This window comes from Elaeis guineensis, chromosome 2, assembly GCF_000442705.2.
Source record: "Elaeis guineensis isolate ETL-2024a chromosome 2, EG11, whole genome shotgun sequence".
Classification (NCBI taxonomy): Eukaryota; Viridiplantae; Streptophyta; class Magnoliopsida; order Arecales; family Arecaceae; genus Elaeis; species Elaeis guineensis.
In genome coordinates this window covers 22,950,552-22,968,984 of record NC_025994.2, presented here as the reverse complement: position 1 = coordinate 22,968,984, position 18,433 = coordinate 22,950,552, and the positions used below count along the sequence as shown (strand labels likewise).

General features: G+C 41.4%; 1 protein-coding gene across 1 annotated transcript; it reads right to left on the bottom strand.

Annotated features, from left to right (window-relative positions):
* Positions 1–254: 254 nt before the first annotated feature.
* LOC140855606 (ARF guanine-nucleotide exchange factor GNOM-like) lies at positions 255–5,397 on the bottom strand. Its single transcript, XM_073251711.1, has 2 exons — positions 4,259–5,397; positions 255–4,165 (listed from the first exon to the last, which is right to left on the bottom strand). The coding sequence occupies exons 1-2, from the start codon at positions 4,994–4,996 to the stop codon at positions 563–565; spliced, it is 4,341 nt and encodes a 1,446-aa protein (XP_073107812.1). The 5' UTR covers positions 4,997–5,397; the 3' UTR covers positions 255–562.
* Between the last annotated feature and the right edge of the window lie 13,036 nt (positions 5,398–18,433).

The following is an 18,433-nucleotide window of genomic DNA, read 5'->3' as shown; positions in this document are numbered from 1 at the left end:
ATTTATCAGATGCAATAAGTTAATGGGAAGTATAGACTTGGCAACATCCAGTACTAATTAATAAACTAATTTTGTCCTCCATGCTCATATATGATGCAAAATGTTAAGGCCAGTGCCTAGGCAGGTCATGTAAGCAGCCACGACTGCCACATGCAAAAAACTGTCTAGTTGTATAGTTTGCTTTGGCAAAGCAAAAATCTATCCATATTCTAAGTTCATCTAGAACCTCCAAAAAAGAATTTTACAACATCCACTGTTCCAATGAACACTTGCAAATACTCACATAAAAACATAAAAAGAAACAACTAAGTCTCAGATGTCGGAGCAACATTAGGATCTAACGTCGTGCTTTCATGGACAAAAAGCAATGACACCCGTTATAAACAAGATAAGAGTAGCTGACGGTCAAAAAATTACAAGAAACCACACAAAAAATTGTATATATGATACCTGCAGGGTACTCACCAATCTATTTCCTCTTTACCTTGCAGCAGTGGCCACTAAATTTTGCTTCATAGAAGATTTTCATAAGTTTTACAAACCAAACTCATCAAACATGATCTTAGCCTCCAGACTGATCTGCTGGTGCCTCGTCCTGGGGCCTAGAACTACTGCTGTTAGGTTCTATAGGAGTACCAGATTCCTTTGGCTTGGCATCCACCTCCTGCTCCAATTCCTGTCCTGCGAACACTTGTGACTGCAAAGATGGAGCAATGTTGTTTACATGAAGCCATGTTAACTCCCACAAACTATCTCCACCTATTGTGCTCCTCTTTGCAAGGATCCCACGTGCCTTCATCACAAGCAGTGTGTTTTTAAGGAGCTCCGGGATCAATTCTTGCAGCTTCTCACTTCGCTTGCCTCTCAGCTTAACCTTCATGTACTTCTCCATCCTGCTAAGAACTCCCAGCCACAGCTTGCAGAAGCTGCTCAGTCCATGGAGTTCTTGTAACAGCTGCAAAAAGACCTTGGAAAGTAACTTCATGGCATGCAAAAGGGTTCCCTCCATGTTCCGGTAATCTTTTTGCGAATGATTTTGAGCAATCTCCAGCAAGTCATCCAGCATTGTGAATATAACAGGATCAAAAGCCTGTGTCCAAGATGATGATGAGAGGGAAATTCCTTCTGCTCCCACCAGGCATCTCTGCAATGACAACAGGGCATGATTCCTCACTTCCTCTCTTTGATCCAGGCACACTTTCCTCAATGCTTGCACCAACCTGAGCCACATCTCCCTGATTCCTTCTGATATCTTCTCAGCTTCTTGGCCTGCTTCCCTAGTCTCACGAGACCAGCGAGTTAAAGAATTCAGGGATTCCGCCATCAGATCCAATGCATGGACAGATCTATCTGTTAGTCCAACCCGAGAATCTGCAAACTGTCTTGAGGCTTCTACACACAGAATATAATTGGCTGGTGAAAGGTGAGCCCCTTCGGACATGATAAACACCAATGCCTCAAACCCTACTTCTGAAGCCTCTGGATGGCGAGCTGTGATGGAAAGCAAGGATGTGATAGTCCGCCAACCCATCTGAGATTTTATATGAGTAGCATTTGCCTTAACTAGGCGTGTGACTTCTTGTGTGATGTTCTCACAATAAGCATCTGCTACACGGGCATCAAGCTTCAAAACCAACTGCAGTGACCTTAAGAGCTCATCAGCCAGGTTCTCTTTGTAGGGCAGTAACCTCTGGCAAATGCGGAGTAGTCCAAAAACTGCCTTCTCCACAAGTGCACATGGCATCAGAGTAGACTGAACTATACTGGCAATGTGCTCATAAACACCCTGCCAGAGAAGCACAATTCTATCTCGGTTGTTCAATGTAATGGCAATTAGCAGCTCCAAGCAAAAAACTGCTGTGTCTTCATCATCAGGTGAGCTGGTTACCTTCTGAGGCCGGCCAGCTGCCCAAATTAGTGCCCTGGCAAGATGCAACAGTGAATCAGCTTGTAGGAACTTGCTTTCTGTGAATATAGTGTCTATGTGGCACTTCTGTATTGTTTGAAGAGTTCTTTGGTGAGCAGCAAGTTGTTGTTCAGTTGGCTGTGATCTTGGTTCTTCTGTGTCAAGAGATAAGAGTTGGCTAAACCTTCCCATTAACCCCGAGGATCTACGAGGGGTACCCATAACTGGAACATGAGACATGGAAAGAGAGCTGGGAGCAGGCTTCCCTTGATTCGGATCCAAAGGCAATTCTGAATCATCAGCTGCATCACTAGCAACACGAGCGGGAAGAAGGCCAAGCTTGTGTAGCCTTAAGATGCAGTCCAGCATATTTCTCCAGCCAGTGCGTATATGGTCACCATACCTATTAGCTATGTTGAAAACTGTCTCTGTTGCTAACCTAGCTTTGGTGTCATCGCCAAAGGCCATGACCGGTTCCTCAACCAAAGAAGTGTTCAAAAGGGTTGTAAATTTGCAGAGGGACACAACTAGATCATCCAATACATCCTCAAGATGATGGAAGGAAGATATCTTTGCAACAGCTAGGAACCCATCTACACATGTTAGAAAAACTTCTTCATGTTCTGCATAATCAAACACCACCGATATTGCAGCAATAGTAGGGCCCGACATGATGGCGAACATGTCATGATCAAGGTATGGCCGAGAATCACAGACAATGTATGGAGATGTTTTCTTCGACTTCCTCATCAGGTCAATCCAACGACTGGGAGACATCTCAAGAAAACCAATGCCTTGCTCAGGGATGGTTCTTATCTCATTCCTGCAGATTGAATGGTAGAGCTCTGACAAGAATTCCCTTGGGAGGTCATGCCCACCATTTATGTGGCGGTTGTTCCGAATGAAGTCCTCTTCAGTCATCTTCTTCTTCACTTGCACATTGTGCTGATCCGTGTTAAGCAAGATAAGCGAGTATGACAGCAAGAGGGCAGCATCCTTGTTGACAAGAATTTGTGGTGACTGTTCAAAGTATCTCTCTGAGAAAGCCTCAAGAACTCTCTGTATCTTCTGCGATTCACCTGGCAGCCGGAATGTCTCCAGAAAGAGCCTCAAAGCAGTATCAAGATTCATGTCCTGGAAATCAAAGGTCCCAGCAAATTCGTGAAGAACCTGAACACAAAACTCGTCATGGTTGCCTAAGAAATCCCCGACAAGGTTCTTATCCAAGCCAGCAGTGTATCTGAAAAAGCATGCCACACTCTGGGGGTCGAGCTTTTCAGGTAAGAGATGGGTTCCTTGCAGAAACTCCAACCCTTTCTTTGGGTCCCTGTTGAAGTGATCAGCACCAATCATCAGCCTCCTCTTGATATACTTCCTGCACCGAACAAACTTAACCCAATGGTCAGGATCAGAATAATCCTCACACTTGACTGTCCAAAATGGAGTATATTCCTCAAGCTCCATAGGTTCTTCTGAACGTGGAGGTGCATTGCCTATTCTATCGGCCATTCCCTGAATCACTGCAATCAGACCATCCAAGGCAAGAACATGCATTGAAGACAATGGGCAGTTCACTGGAAATGCACTCTTTGAAAGAAGGTTGGCAAGGTCTTCAAACACGTTGCTGCAGGTTACATCACAATCCAAGTTAGCATACATCTCTGCCATAAAAGTCTTCTGCCGGCAGAAGTCCACAAGAGCCTCCATGGCAACCTCCTGCTGATGATAGCTAGCCCCATACCGGCTCTGTGCAAGCCTCAATATCACACACGAGAAGAATGCCTCCAGCTGCAATTTCAGCTCTGTTCGCAAGTGTTGGTAAAGATTCAGAACAATGCTACAAACCATCGATAAAATAAGTGGGCTCATTGATAAACCAAACTGCATCAGATTCCGGAAGAGCTCGTCTTGCACCAAAGCTAGCAGTTTTGCGTGCTTACATATAGAAGGACCTCCCAGCTCAATGGCTGAATTGATCAACCCAAGCGCAAAAAGTGGCACATCCTCGTCAAAAGCAATAGTATTGGGCGTAGGACTTAACCCAATTTGCTCAGCAATGTTCAAAAGAGAACACAAGAAGTGAAAGACCTCTACCATGCAAGGAATTCCATATGGCTCCACCATGATTCTTACACCGTTCGGCACCTCCACCCCCCCTACAAAATTATCATCTCCAGAGTCAGTCACAGAGCTGGCGCTTCCATTTCCATTCTCCACTTGCTTGATCCCAGCAGCCCGATGCTTGTCGACCCCACCAATCTACAGAACAAAACCCTCAACTTGATACCATCAGATATTAGCTAAAGAAGAAAAGAGCCAGCAAAAAGAGGTCTTCTTTCTCAGAATCAGTACCTCTGCGCCATCTCCGACACCAGGCAAGTGCGAGAAGATGCATCGGATAAGCTCATGCATTGTGTGGCGGGAGAACCTCTGCAGCAGCTCCCCCTTGGTACCAGCCTGGTGGACGACCCGGAAGCACGTGTTCACGATCGTGCACACATGCTGGTTGCTGAGCAGCGCCGACGCCCGGCTTCTCATGCACGCGAGCAGCACCTGCAGGATCTTCATCAGCACGGCCTCCTCCGAGGCAGGATCGGTCACCTCGAACCGGCAGCTCGTGACGGCATCGACAAGGGCGTGCACAGCGGCCTCGGCACCGGGAGCTCGCTGGTCGAGCACCTCGAGGGTGAGGATCTTGTAGACGGAGGAGAGGGCAACGCCGGTGATGGGAGCGCCGGTCTCGTCGGAGCGGATCACGTCGAGGAAGGGGCCAAGGTAGGCCGAGGGGTCGACGGCTTTCCACGGGCGGCGGGTGTCCCCCCAGGAGAAGACCTGCCGGCGGAGGGACTTGAGGGACTGGACGAGGGAGTGCTCGAGATGGTGGTCGTCGGCAGCGGAGGCGTAGCGGCCGCCCCACCGGACGTTGCGGCGCATCACGGCGAGGACGGCGCTCACCTCCGAGTTGATCATGCATGCGAGGGCCGCGTCGTGGCCGCCACTGCCGACGACGACGGCCAAAGAGGCGGCATCGGCCGCGGGTTCCTCCTGGATCGGGTTGATGGCAGAATTCTGGAGGCGAGGGCGGCCCATTTCGGGGGATCAGGATCTGGAAAAGCTTAGGGTCGGTTGGGCAGAGCCAGAATCTGGATGCCCGGAGGTCAATTGGGCACCTAGGAAGGCATCAGGTTTTCTTGGGTTTTATGGGTCTAGATCTAAGGATTATTCGAATGGGAGAAAGAGAAGGAAGAGGGAATGTTGGGAATTGGAAAGATCGGATCTTTGCGGACGGAGAGAATGATAGATCTGAACCCGAGAGAGAGAAAAAAGAGAGTGGTACCTAATGGAGGAGATGGAGCGGAGACGGCATCAGAGATCTGGTCGCGTGCTGGCGTTCCAGTTTGCGGCTTTGCGCGATCTCCCTCCCTCGCTGCCGCGGCTACTGCCTCCAATTTATTAGATTTGTTTGTTCTTGCTTTCCCCTTCTTGGTGTCTGGGTTCTTGCTGGAGGTGCTGGACTTGGGACTGGTCAACCCAATGCCAGTGAGGCCCAAACCAAATTGGTCCCCGTATTTTCCCGACTTGGTTGGGTTGGTTATGTCTCGAGAAATTATTGGAACCGGGGCAAATCGAGGAGCATATGCACGGTGGAGAGCGCGCGATCGGGAATCGGTGAAATACAAGGGGTCGCGTGGCGTGTTATCCACCGTGGGATTTGCGCGGTCCCATTGTCCCTCGTGCATTCAATACGGAGGAGTTATGTCTCTGGTCCCGGTCAGCCGCGTTTGAATCCAACTGGCGGGGCAACGTCCACGGTGTTCGGTTTTTTATTTCCAAAAAAAAAGAAAAGATTTGCAGACGTCGACTTGACCAATATAAAAGCGGAATTGAATTCAGTCTGGAAAATTGGGCAACCTGCCTAATTGAAATTTCACTAATCGTTCTTCCTCTGATCTCATCTAATATCTATAAATTATATAGTCTAAAGTATCTGATATATGATCCTGAGTGCACCTCTGCGCAATGTTTTTTCCACCCCTCTGAGCAATAAGAGGATGTCGTGCTGTAGGTTTGTTTTACAAAATATACTTTTCCTTATCTCCAATTAAAGCAATTGAAAGGCTACATCATTGTACCTAGCTTATCTTATTCACTTGATGGAAAACTAGATCACCTTAGGTATTTGTGTTATAAATCAGCGTTGACTATGAGACAAAGCAAAATGGTATATGATCCATTCGTAATATGAAATCCCGTCCAAGCTCGTGTTCATTAAAAGAGAGAAGTTCTGAAGCGATATAGAGAAAAAGAAAGGAAGTAGCCGGGGTTTCATATTTCGAGGAGAAGAAAATAACTATGGATCTTGATAGGTCGAATTCAATCAGAGCTTCGCTATTGGAGTCGGTCATAAGGCCGGATCTATGAAGTAAGAGGGGGATTAAGTCATTCTCAAAGGATGCTCCTCTTTCGAGGAGGAGTGGTCATTCCGATGGAAGATCGGGTTTGGTGAGGGAGTCATTGTCGACCTCTATTATGAGGCCAAGTGTGCCAGTAGAGAGGTGACTCGGTCACCTCTATGAACACTAGCTTATCCTGTAGGTGGTCAGTAGCTAGATGACCATCTATCATAGGCACAAGTTGTATAGAGACCTACATGGTTCAAATAGAAAATGGCTCAGATCACTGATGAGGATGTCTCTATCTTGGAGAGCATATTTACTCAGATTATCAAATTTTTAGATAAAGAGATAAATCGCTGTTCGGCTCAGTGAAAGATGGCTCTTATGGGTAAGTTTCTTGATCGTAGATTCCTTCTAAAATTTGTACAAAAAAAAAGATGAAATTGAGGTGGAACATTCATGGGGAATTTCATGTTTCATCCCTATCTGATGGGTTATTGATTTTTCAATGCCCTTTCAAGGAGGCTAAACTGAGAATCCTTCAGAAAGGGCCTTATATCTTGGCTGGCCAACTACTGGTCCTAGAAAGTAAGAGACCCCAGCTCCAGCCAAGCAGAATACTGTTGGACAGGTCTGGATCTAGCTTAGGTTATTGATTTGCCTCTTGAATTGTAGGATAAGAAAATGATTTTGAAGTTGGCAACTATGGTTGGGGCTCCATTGTACTAAGATGAATGGACTGAATCCTCTATAAGGTGGGCTTCACTAGAGTCTGTACTCATTAATGTCAATCAAACCATCTACCCAAGAGCTCAGGTGAGGGCAAATATTAAGACCTTGTGGCAGCAATTCACTTATGAGGAGCTACCTGAGATCTTATGCTCATGGGAAGATTGATGCACCCATGAATACCTATGGTTGTGTGAAGGCTCGAGAATCAAAACTCAAGCCGGCATATGTGCCTTGGATCCGGACAGCTCGAGTACCTCTCTATCTACTACCTTGGCATATAAGGCTAAACGATCCCTAACCCCAAATCTTGTTGGTGGATATTCAGAGACAGCATGGGTCCAGGCAAAGAAGAACACTAAAAAGTCTCCTCCTAAAGCCCAATTGGAGCTTGTGGTTGATCCACTGGTGGGTATTGTCTCCAAATATGCTCCATAATCTTTGAGGATCCAGTTGATGTCCCCAATATGGAGATAGTATTACATCAAAGGAGAGGATAGTAATAAAAAGAAGCAGTCGCGACCTCTGAATTCAGGATAACGTTAAGTCACCCTCAAATTCTTCATTACGAACTAATTAAAGTGCTAGCTTTAGAGGACATAGAAGATAATATGGAGCAAATTAAGAAACTGGTAGTCCAAATGACAACATCTAATCACCAAAGCAGTGTAGCCAAAGTTTACAAGGAGGTTTGAAAGTCAGTGGGGGAATAATAATTGAGTTGTAGCTAATAGAGAGAGAAAAATAATGCAAACAATTAGTGCCAAGTGATCAGTTGCAGCTTATGCAGTCTTCAATGGTTGACACTTTTCAACCTCATCAACTTTTTTTTTCAGCAACTCCAACACAAACTTGATAAGGTAGCCCATCCTCATCTTTCTCTCTATCTTAATCAAGTCTTCTTTCAATACTAGTACAAAAAGGGCTAATCTTGAGGTATATAAAGAGTCTGTGGGGTTGAGCAGGGTGTAAAGCATCTGCCTTCAACATCTCAATGAAAGTTCTTAGCTGGAACTATAAAGGACAGCAAAACTTTCTTCTGTTAATTTTAATAAAGCTCTTGTTAGATAGTATAATCTTGAAATTTACTATTTTTTGGAAGCTAGACTTTCTGAGCATGCCTTACCTTGCATCCATAAGTTCATGGGACATTCTTGATATATGTGTATGATCTTAGCTAAGGATCTTTCTAGGGGACTTGTTATTGCTTGGAGGAAAGGGTTGGAACATGTTCGGCTTACTTATGCTAATAGACAGGGCGCTTTTGGAATTATCAATGTTCCAAATGGGCCAATCAGGATTTTGGGTGTCATTTATGCTAGCACCTATGGTGTGGAATGATGGACTATTTGGATGGAAGTCATGTCAGTCTAAACTATGGGTCTTTCTCTTCTTGTTGGTGAATTTAACTCTATCTTGCATGCTGATGACAATAAAGGAGGAAAACTTTTCTGTGTTGATCAGATATTTATGAATTTAAACCTTTTCTTTAGTAAAGTGGTCTAGTCGATTTGGGGTACTAGGGGACACATTACACCTCATGCAATAATTGACTTGGACTAGCTAGAGTTTGCGAGAAAATCGACTATGCTTTTACTTCTAATCGATGGGTTGACTTGTTCTCTGAATCTACTATAAAGTACCTTACTAGATTTATATCAGACCACTATCTGTGCTTAGTTACCATCTCTAATAAATATTCAAGAGGCCCAGTGCCCTTTCATTTTGAGAAGATATGGTTTGCTTGTCATATCATTCAAGAAGTCATAAATCAAGCCTGACATTATAAAAAAAATCACTCGCCAGTTATTAAGCTTTCTATGCCATTGTATAGCACTAGAAAAGCTATCAAGCTATGGAAACAAAATGTGGGAAACTTATTCCATCAAGGATAGCATTATGTGGTCAGATTTTTCAACTTCAAGTGGAAGAAGCACAAGTTCGGGGTCTCATGGATTAAAAGCGCATGCATTTATTGGCTTTGTTACGGGCTTATCAGAAAAATTTATTTTTACAAGAGGTGTTTTGGCGTCAAAAGTCACACATCACTTGGCTAAAGTAAAGACATGCTAACATAAATTTTTTAAAAGAGATGGCATAATAGAATCCATTTCTTGAATAATACCCAAGGAGATCGGGTAGAAGACATGAAAGCAATTAAATCCTTACTGCTTCATCACTTCCAAGCTCGGTAGGTACTAGATCCAAGTGTGTAGGAATTTGAATGGCCTATTATGTACACTTAGATGATAGCCGAACAGAATGAATCTCCTATTAAAGCTGTCATGGAGGAAGACATTTATGAAGTTCTAAAAGATATGCATCTTGATAAAGTTCTGGGCTTGGATAGTTTTTCAAAAATTTTTTTCAATATTTTTAGTATATAAATAAGAAGGATGTTGTAGCTACAATCAAATTTTTCTTCCATCATGGTATGCTATCTGATTCTTGAAAAATAAGTTATATTACCTTCATTCTGGAGGTGGTAAGTCCTATTGGAGTGAATGACTTTCAGTCCATTAGTTTATGTAATACTATTTATAAATTAGTCACTAAGCTTTTGATTAATCGGTTGAAACCCATCTTACCTTCCATTGTTTCGGAAGAGCAAGAAGCTTTTGTATAAGGAAAGAATATTCATCAAAATATTCTCCTAGCTCAAGAAATTATACACTCTCTAAAGAAGACTTTGTTGGAATTCGAGATTTGGTGCATGTATGTGTGTTTCAAAACTTTATTTTCTAAAATTCAGATTGTGATCAAATCACATACCTGTTTCACAATCCCTTTCTTCGAAATTGGATCTGGAAGAGATGAGGCTCTCTATTAGCCACACAAGTATCTGATCTCTATCAGTATCCACTCAGGATCAATCTGAAATAGTCCTCTATAATCTGAATTTTGATTCTCCAAAATTCAGCCTACTGAACCTGAACGAAGCCTGGATCGCGATCAACACTTGATCTTTCTCCTTGATCTTCTTTTTCTTCTCTTCTCTAAAGTTTTTCTTTACTATGTGCTGCTACTAAATGCTAGAAACCAGCAAGAAAGAGGCATCCAAACTCCTCTGGGTGTGGAACTCCTTGAGATGCGCATCTCAAGGAAGAGGTAGATAGAACATCCAAGAGAAAAGAAAGAGAGAGGAAGAGAGGGCGTGGGGAGAGCCTTTGAGTGTGAGGGACTGCTGGTTTTGATGCTCTAGAGACCTTAGGAGAGGTCCCTTTAAATAGACATAAGGATTGAATCCTATTCAATCTCATAATATAAATCCTACTTGCATTAGAATTCCTATTAACTTAAGTTATCCAACTTATATTAGGAAGCCCATTAGGCGCCAACTATTGAAGCTCTTGCACCCATAATTAGACACCCTCTTTTACACCCAAGAGACACCCCATATGAAAACCAAAGGCCCTTTAATTAATGGACATGCCCAAATTGATCAAATCAAAATGGCATCCCATAATAACTATCAAAGAGATTCATAAGAGTCATGCATCCTTAATTTATATAATCCATAACCTTAGACACCCAATAATTGGAGTCTCATGAATCTTATTCATATAGATTATTAGAAGGCAATTAAGTTAGAATTATCTTATTAAATAAGTAATCCCAACAAAAAGAGAAATTGGGTCCAACCATGTACTTGCAAGGTTACCATAAACCCAATAGATTTCTCTAAATCCAATTGACAGTTCATAAGCTCAATTTCTTATTCCAGACCTAATCCATTTGTTGTGTGACCTCATAGGTTCAATTCTATCTGGTATTGAGATATACAATGATCCTTATCATCATATCATTGAAACTCTTTTTAATGGGTCGAAATAATTTCACTCTAACTCAATCAAAGATTGTCGATCCAAAATAATCCTAGTGAGTTCTCACAATTCATTAGTGACACCTAGCAATATGTAGTGATAATTCAGTAGAACTGAAATGAACCTTTAGATGTAGTTAACATATGATTTAGTCTCTCTATCGTGAGTCCCGACTAGATGGTAGGTCATAGATAAATCGTCAAACCTCAACATTAGTCATGTGATAGATTGATTAGCTCAAGTCCAGTTATGATTTCTATAGAATTTCTTTTCCATCAATCACACTGTTGTGGCCACAGATTCTTGGACTTAGCCTCTCAAATCTCATAGGACTACTCCTTTCTATCAAGGTCGATAGATCCTATCTTGATGCGCACCCCACTCCTACAGTGGATCAACTGTCACCAACATCCACTACAAAGGCTCATTGAAATCCATGTTTATGTGTCAATCAAACTCCAGTAGCCTCACTGCGAGTAGCAGTACTATCTCAAGTCAAAAAATTAGTCACACAACTATAGTATCGAGACAATCACTAATGATTGAACAGAAATTCAAGTGATCTCTCGTATAGTCACGCTCAGTGCCAGTTGTTCTCTAACAACCACCTGCACTTGTCACCCTGTGTCTCTACACAGTAGATTAAAGATCCATCTATAGCGAAAGAAGTAATTTATATATCAGTCTATCTGGATCTATCATCGTCCTCATGATGATCCTATGATCGAGAGCCTTTAGAAATTAAAAACCTGTCTCTAAGTCTCAATATTTTGAAAATATATATCGAAACTAATTCCATGGACGATTCAAGGATACATTATACTTGAATGAAATAAAATTTGCTCATTTTATTGATCATATCAATATATTAAGTATAAAATTATGTTCTAGATATATTATAATGTATCAGCCATATTAGCTTTTAGGACATGCATCTAACAATCTCCCACTTGGACTAAAGCCAATTAGCCATAAAACTAAGTCTCATATTTTCAAGGTGGACTTCCATTTTCGGTTGGCTCAACTATTTAGTTAGTGGGTCTGTCAAGTTATTCGTGGAGTCTACTCTTTGCATCTCGATATGAAATAGACGCATATATTGGTACTCTATGTGTTTGGACTTCTGGAGAGACCTTGACTCCTTAGCAAGGGCTATGGTGCCATTATCTTTGTAGTACTATATCATGGCATGACATTCAGTTCTACAACTAACATTAAAATCAGAATTCGTTCTACACATCTATTGCACACTCAGTCTCCATTGATTGATTACTCAGAACCCTTCTAGTAAATCGAACAAGAATACATCCTCAAATTGCAACTCAGAATCACCTCCAAAGACTAAGAACAGATCCTTAGTCTTTTTTAAGTACTTAAAGATGTTCTTCACAGCTATCCAGTGCTCATCATCTGGATTTGACTGATATCTGCTCGGGACACTCACGGTAAGGACAATATCAGGTCGAGTACATAGCATGACATACATGAGGCTTCCTATTATCGAAGCATAAGGAATCCTACTCATGCATTGAATCTCCTCAAATGTGGTCGGATACATCATCTTGGAAAGATGAATACCATATCTAAGAGGTAAAAGACCTCTCTTAGAGTTTTTCATACTGAACCTCTTCAGTACCTTCTCTATGTATAGCTTTTGTGACAAGTCAAGCATCCATTTAGATCTATCTCTATAGATCTTTATTCTGAGAATATAGGATGTTTCCTCTAAATCTTTCATAGAGAATTTCTTGAACAACCATCTTTTGACCATGGTTAGTATGGGAATATCATTCTCAATGAAGAGAATATCATCTACGTACAGTACGAGGAAGGTGATTGCACTCCCACTGACTCTTTTGTATACATAAGGTTCTTTTTCATTTTTGATGAAATCAAACGATTTGATTGCCTCATCAAAATGATGGTTCCAACTCTGAGAAGCTTGTTTTAATCCGTATATGGACCTTTGCAGCTTGCAAACTTTGTGACCACCATCACCGGATGTGAAACACATAGGCTGCTCCATATAAATATCTTTCTCAAAATATCCATTCAGGAAGGCAGTTTTCACATCCATCTGCCAGATTTCATAATCATAGTAAGCTGCAACAGCAAAAAAAGTACGGATAGATTTCAGCATGGCTACGGACAAGAAAATTTTTTGATAATCAATACCCTCATGCTGACTATAACCTTTAGCCACAAGCCTAGCTTTATAAGTCTCTACCTTACCATCGATACCTATCTTTCTTGTGTAGATCCATTTACATCCAATAGGTACAACACCTTCAAGTGGATCCACTAAAGTTCAGACTTGGTTCAAGTGCATCGAGTTAATTTCTGACTTCATAGCATCTAACCATTTCTCGAAATTGATATCAGATATCACCTCGTCAAAGGTATTGGGATCATCACCATGACTCCTATCTCCCATAAGAAATATTTCTTTTACTTCCTCCTTAAGCATACCCATATACCTTTCAGAAGGTGGGAAGATCCTGCTAGATCTACGAGGTGGCAGAGGAACATCAACTACTGGCTCATGGACTACGGGTTTCTGAGGATCTATAGCTCTAAACTCTTCAGAGATCTTCTCTTCGAGTTTCACTAACCTCTCACTACTGCTATTCTGGATAAACTGTTTTTCCAAGAACATGGCATTTTGACTCACAATCACATTATGGTCTTATAGAAAGTAGTAGTATCCCATGGATTCTTTTGGGTACCCTATAAAGTGAGCTATAATAGATCTATCATCTAACTTTTCTGCTATCTGTCTCTTGACATAGGCCGAACATCCTCAAATCTTAAGATAACCTAAACTCGACTTCTTACCGAACCATATCTCATACGGTGTGGTAGGAACGGACTTTGAAGGAATCCTATTCAACAAGTGAATGGCAGTTAATAAAGTATGTCTCCAAAGAAATAAGGGTAGATCAGTGAAGCTCATCATGGATCTAACCATATCCAATAGAGTCATGTTCTTCCTTTCATACTCCGTTGAGCTGAGGTGTTCCAAGAGGGGTCCACTGAGAGACTATGCCATTGTCTTTAAGATATTTCAAAATTTTTTGACTAAGATATTCACCTTCTCGATCAGATTGAAGAATCTTAATGGGTTTACCCGTCTGCTTCTCTACTTCATGCCTGAATTCTTTGAACTTTTCAAAGGCCTCAGACTTGTATTTTATTAGATACACATATCCGTACCTAGACAAATCATCGGTAAAGATAATGAAGTAGGTGTAATCACTCCTAGTCTGCACATCAAATGGTCCACACACATCGGTGTGTACCAGGGCAAGTAGCTCTGTGGCCCTTTCCCCATGTCCTACAAAGGGCAACTTGGCCATCTTTCCTCGAAGGCAGGATTCGCAAGCTGGATACGGCTTTGAGTTAAAAGAGCCAAGGATCCCATCTTTCTCCGATCTGTTTATCCTGTCCTCTTCAATATGGCCTAGTCTATGATGCCACAAGTACTTCTGGTTAATTTCATCTCTGGATCTCTTTTGGCCTACGGCACTAACTATTTGCTCGTTTAGGTTTACATTCACATCAACATGCAAGTGATAAAGACCGTCAATTAAAAAACTCCATGCAACTAATTTATTTCGTAAATAAATGGAATAAAAGTCTTTATTGAAACAAATTTTAAAATCTTTTTATGCTAGCACAGACACAAAAATTAAATTCTGACTAGCTACAGGAACATAATAACAGTCTTTCAAATCTAATCTAATGCCAGATAATAATCGAAGAGGATAAGTGCCAATGGCCTCTGCAGTAATCTTTGCTCCATTGTCGATCCGAAGGATCATATCACCTTCTCTCAATCTTCTACTTTCTATTAGATCCTGCATAGAGGTGCATATATGAACACTTGAACCAGAGTCTAATATCCAACTAGAAGTAGAAGAAACCATAAGATTAGATTTAATTGTGAGCATATCTTCAGAAGGTTTGTCACTCTTTTTGGTCTTTAGACTCTCCAGGTATTTAGGATAGTTCCTCCACCAGTGGCCTTCAGCATGATAGTAGAAATACTTTTTCTTTACCTCAGCCATCTTTGGACCATCCTTCTTTGGTTTGCTCTCTCTCTTTTGCTTCTTTGTGGATTTAGCCTTTTTCTTTCTAATAGACTTTCTCTTAGAAGAAAAAGTCCACTTCATAGTGAGAACAGTGCCCCTTGAACTCTTCAAGGTACTCTCTGTTGTGACCAACATATTGACAAGTTCGAAAATAGTGCAGTCAAGTTCGTTCATATGAAAATTCATGATGAATTGATTATATGAACTAGTAAGGGATTGAAGGATCAGATCCATCTGTAATTTCTTTTGCATATCAAGCCCGAGCTTTTCTAGCTCCTCAATGTCCTTAATTACTGTCATACAGTACTCATGAACAGACTACCCCTCATGCATCTTGAGGTTGAAGAGTTTCTTGGATACTTCGAAACATGCAGTACGACTTTGCTCACCATACAACTCTTGCAGGTGAGTGATCATAGTCCAAACAGTAGGCATATACTCGTGCTGGCTTTGCAACTCGTTTGACATAGATGCCAGCACATAACACTTGACCCGACTGTCTTCATCCATCCACTTCTCAAAAGCAGCTCTCTGCTCAGTAGTAGGACGGTTTGGTAACACAACGAGATCTTGATCGAGAACATGGCTTAACTTTTCTGAGATCAGGACAATCCTAAGATTTCTGAGCCAGTCTTTGTAATTATTAACGGTCAAACGATTAGTTTCAAGAATGCGAGCTAGAGGATTTGAGGCTGACATGATGGTTTAATTGCAAGAGTAGAGATTCAAATAAGACTTTTGTACTTAATATTTTAATTTACTTCTGAGGACTTTAAGATGTAAATAATGACTCTCACTAATTTTTCAGATCCCTCCACTCCCTGAAAAGAAAATGAAAATCCTAACGTGACAAAGGATTCCTAGTGGGTGTTGCAATCCCATCGATGACATGCACCTCACCTAACAGTTATTGGTAATATGCACACCGATGCATAGGCAACTCCTTGTCCAGATGCTTCACTAAGCATGTTGCAGCGATTTGGTCTCTAAGTCATATGGGCTCACCTAACAGTTATTGCCCACACTTCTGAGTTAAGTCCGACCCACTGTTCACAAGTAGGTGCAAGGCCGTCATTGAGTCCCTCACCTAACAGTTATTAGGTCCAACCCCATCTTTATCCTGCAGCAACTCTTTGCTAATAGAGTGCTTGCATATTTTCGATGCAACTAAACCACTGTGACTAGTCGAGAACATCAACGTCGGTAACACGCCCGCACACCTACAACGGTAGAAGACCTATAGACTTAATATTTGTAGAAAGATTTGAATTTAAGTCTCATCTAATTAGTCATTATATGACTGATCTAATTGACATGTGCTAAATCAAACTGCTAAACAACCTAATTCAAGACCCAATCTTTCAAATTGGCCAGATAAGTGGAGAACAGTGGGGGTCTCCCCATTGCTTTCCTTAGACACCAATGAATTGATCAGGTCGGCTAATGAAATCAATCAAATAATCACGTCTCATTAACTTGCTTTAGATATTAATAGATCGATTGATCAGAATTGATTAGCTCAAGCGAATCAGGCTCAAACCAACGAGCCAAATTAGGTCCTTAGGTTAATCGATTATGTGGGAAATTCAGTGTAGGGGTAAAATGGTAATTTTAAAACTTTTTCAAAATTATGATTTTACAGTAAAAAAAATATTAATTAATCTAATTAATTAACATAAATTTATCCTACACTAGGATCTAAATATGATATATAGCATGCATTTATTTAAATTTGAATTTCAAATTCAAACAGTAAACACTTTACTATAATGTATTCAGAACAAAATACCTTTGTGCGGGTAGTAGATCGCCGTAATCTGATTACCGTCGGAAGAGTCTGATCATCACGATACAGCCACATAGCGTGTCTGACCTCTGCGGATCATCCACATAAAGCTCTAGGTCTGATCGACTCCTCACGAGTGCTAGCTCATTGCAGAGCCCTTTTGACGGCCGATGCTGATCAAACTCCTTCGATCGATGTCTGTCGATTCTTTGGATGCTCTGGATCATCAACAGACGTGCTTGAGAGGATGTTGAAGATCTTTCTAAAATTTTGTGGGCTCACGACACTCGTAGCTCACTTTCTCACTTTCCGAACCCCGGGCTAAAACTCTAGGGAACTCACCGGAAATCTTGCACCCACTTTTCTTTCTTTTCTTTCTTTTTCTCTTGGAAGGATATGGACTTCCTTCTCACACACAAGAGTTCTCACGCACCAAAATTTTTCTTCAAAAATTTTTTTCTTACACGCCCCACTCTTCTCCTCCTTTTATAACAACGTCAAACGTCTGATCCAAAAGAAAGGATAAAGATGAGTAATTGCACATTTGAATTCAAATTAAATTTTGAATTCAAATGGACACTAACTCATCCCCTATCCACTAAAGGTGTGAGGCGTGGCTTAAATTGTGTATGAAGTGATTTCATGAGAAATCTTTTCTCATGTAATAAATGGAGCGTAAAAAAAGGGATAAGATGCAAAGATTGATTGCCCATTCAAATTCAGACTTTATTTTGAATTTGAATGGCCAACCAATCATCCTTATCCATTCATATGGCACATTAAAGTGGGGCATGGAGAGGGTTTGGCGTGAGGAAAAAATTCATGAGAAGTTCCTTCTCATGAATTCAAATGGGTGCAATAGAAGTGAGGTGGTGCATGGAGATTGGGTCAAGGTGGTTTAATTATTTAAACCAACCTAATTGAACCAAATAAGTTAGGTCCAATTAGACTAATTTAAACCCAACTAAATTAGGCTCAATAAAATCCTAATCAAATCAGGAATTGATTAAATCCAACCCCTGATCAAATCAGGGATCAAACCATCTCGACGATTAGGTCAACTCTTAACCTAATCGGGTCAAACCCAACTGAATCCAATTCAATTGGACTTGATCCAAAAATAATTACTCAATCAAATTGAGTTAATTAGTGATCAAATCACTAATTAAACCTCTCATAAATACTGAATCCAAATCCGATGGGTAATTAGGCATCAGAATTCATCGATATGTAACCCTGATCGAAAAGTCCCAACCAGTGGGACTCATGACCCCGGTACCCATAATGTGTGAAACTCATGATCAGAGAATCCTGATTCTCGATCACTGAGTCCCAAACATGAAGGATTCTACACCAGCCATCAGATCAGATAGGAACCTCTAATGTGTGTGACCCCGCAGGTTCGAACCTAAGCCGGTAGCACATGAACCAATTCCTGTACTAATCGAAGTGACCATCTAGTAATGGTACCCGATGACCGGATAGGTCGAATAGTCGCAATCACAACACTCAGAACCTACGTGAATATGGTTACTGTATAATTCATCTTTTTGACCTCTGTGTTTAGGACGACTCAGGGTTAAACTGTCAACCCTGATTAGATCATCCGAATCGTGCTCAACTCAAACAGTCCTGTGACTCCTCACAAAAACTACCCTGGCCAAGGTTTTGCTAAATTGAAACATGACTGTACACAGCTC

Excerpts from the sequence above, each read along its gene's own strand:
- LOC140855606 (XM_073251711.1), bottom strand. The coding sequence starts at position 4,996 with ATGGGCCGCCCTCGCCTCCAGAATTCTGCCATCAACCCGATCCAGGAG. Across the intron at positions 4,166-4,258 it reads GTGTCGGAGATGGCGCAGAG|ATTGGTGGGGTCGACAAGCA; the intron begins GTACTGATTCTG and ends TTTGTTCTGTAG.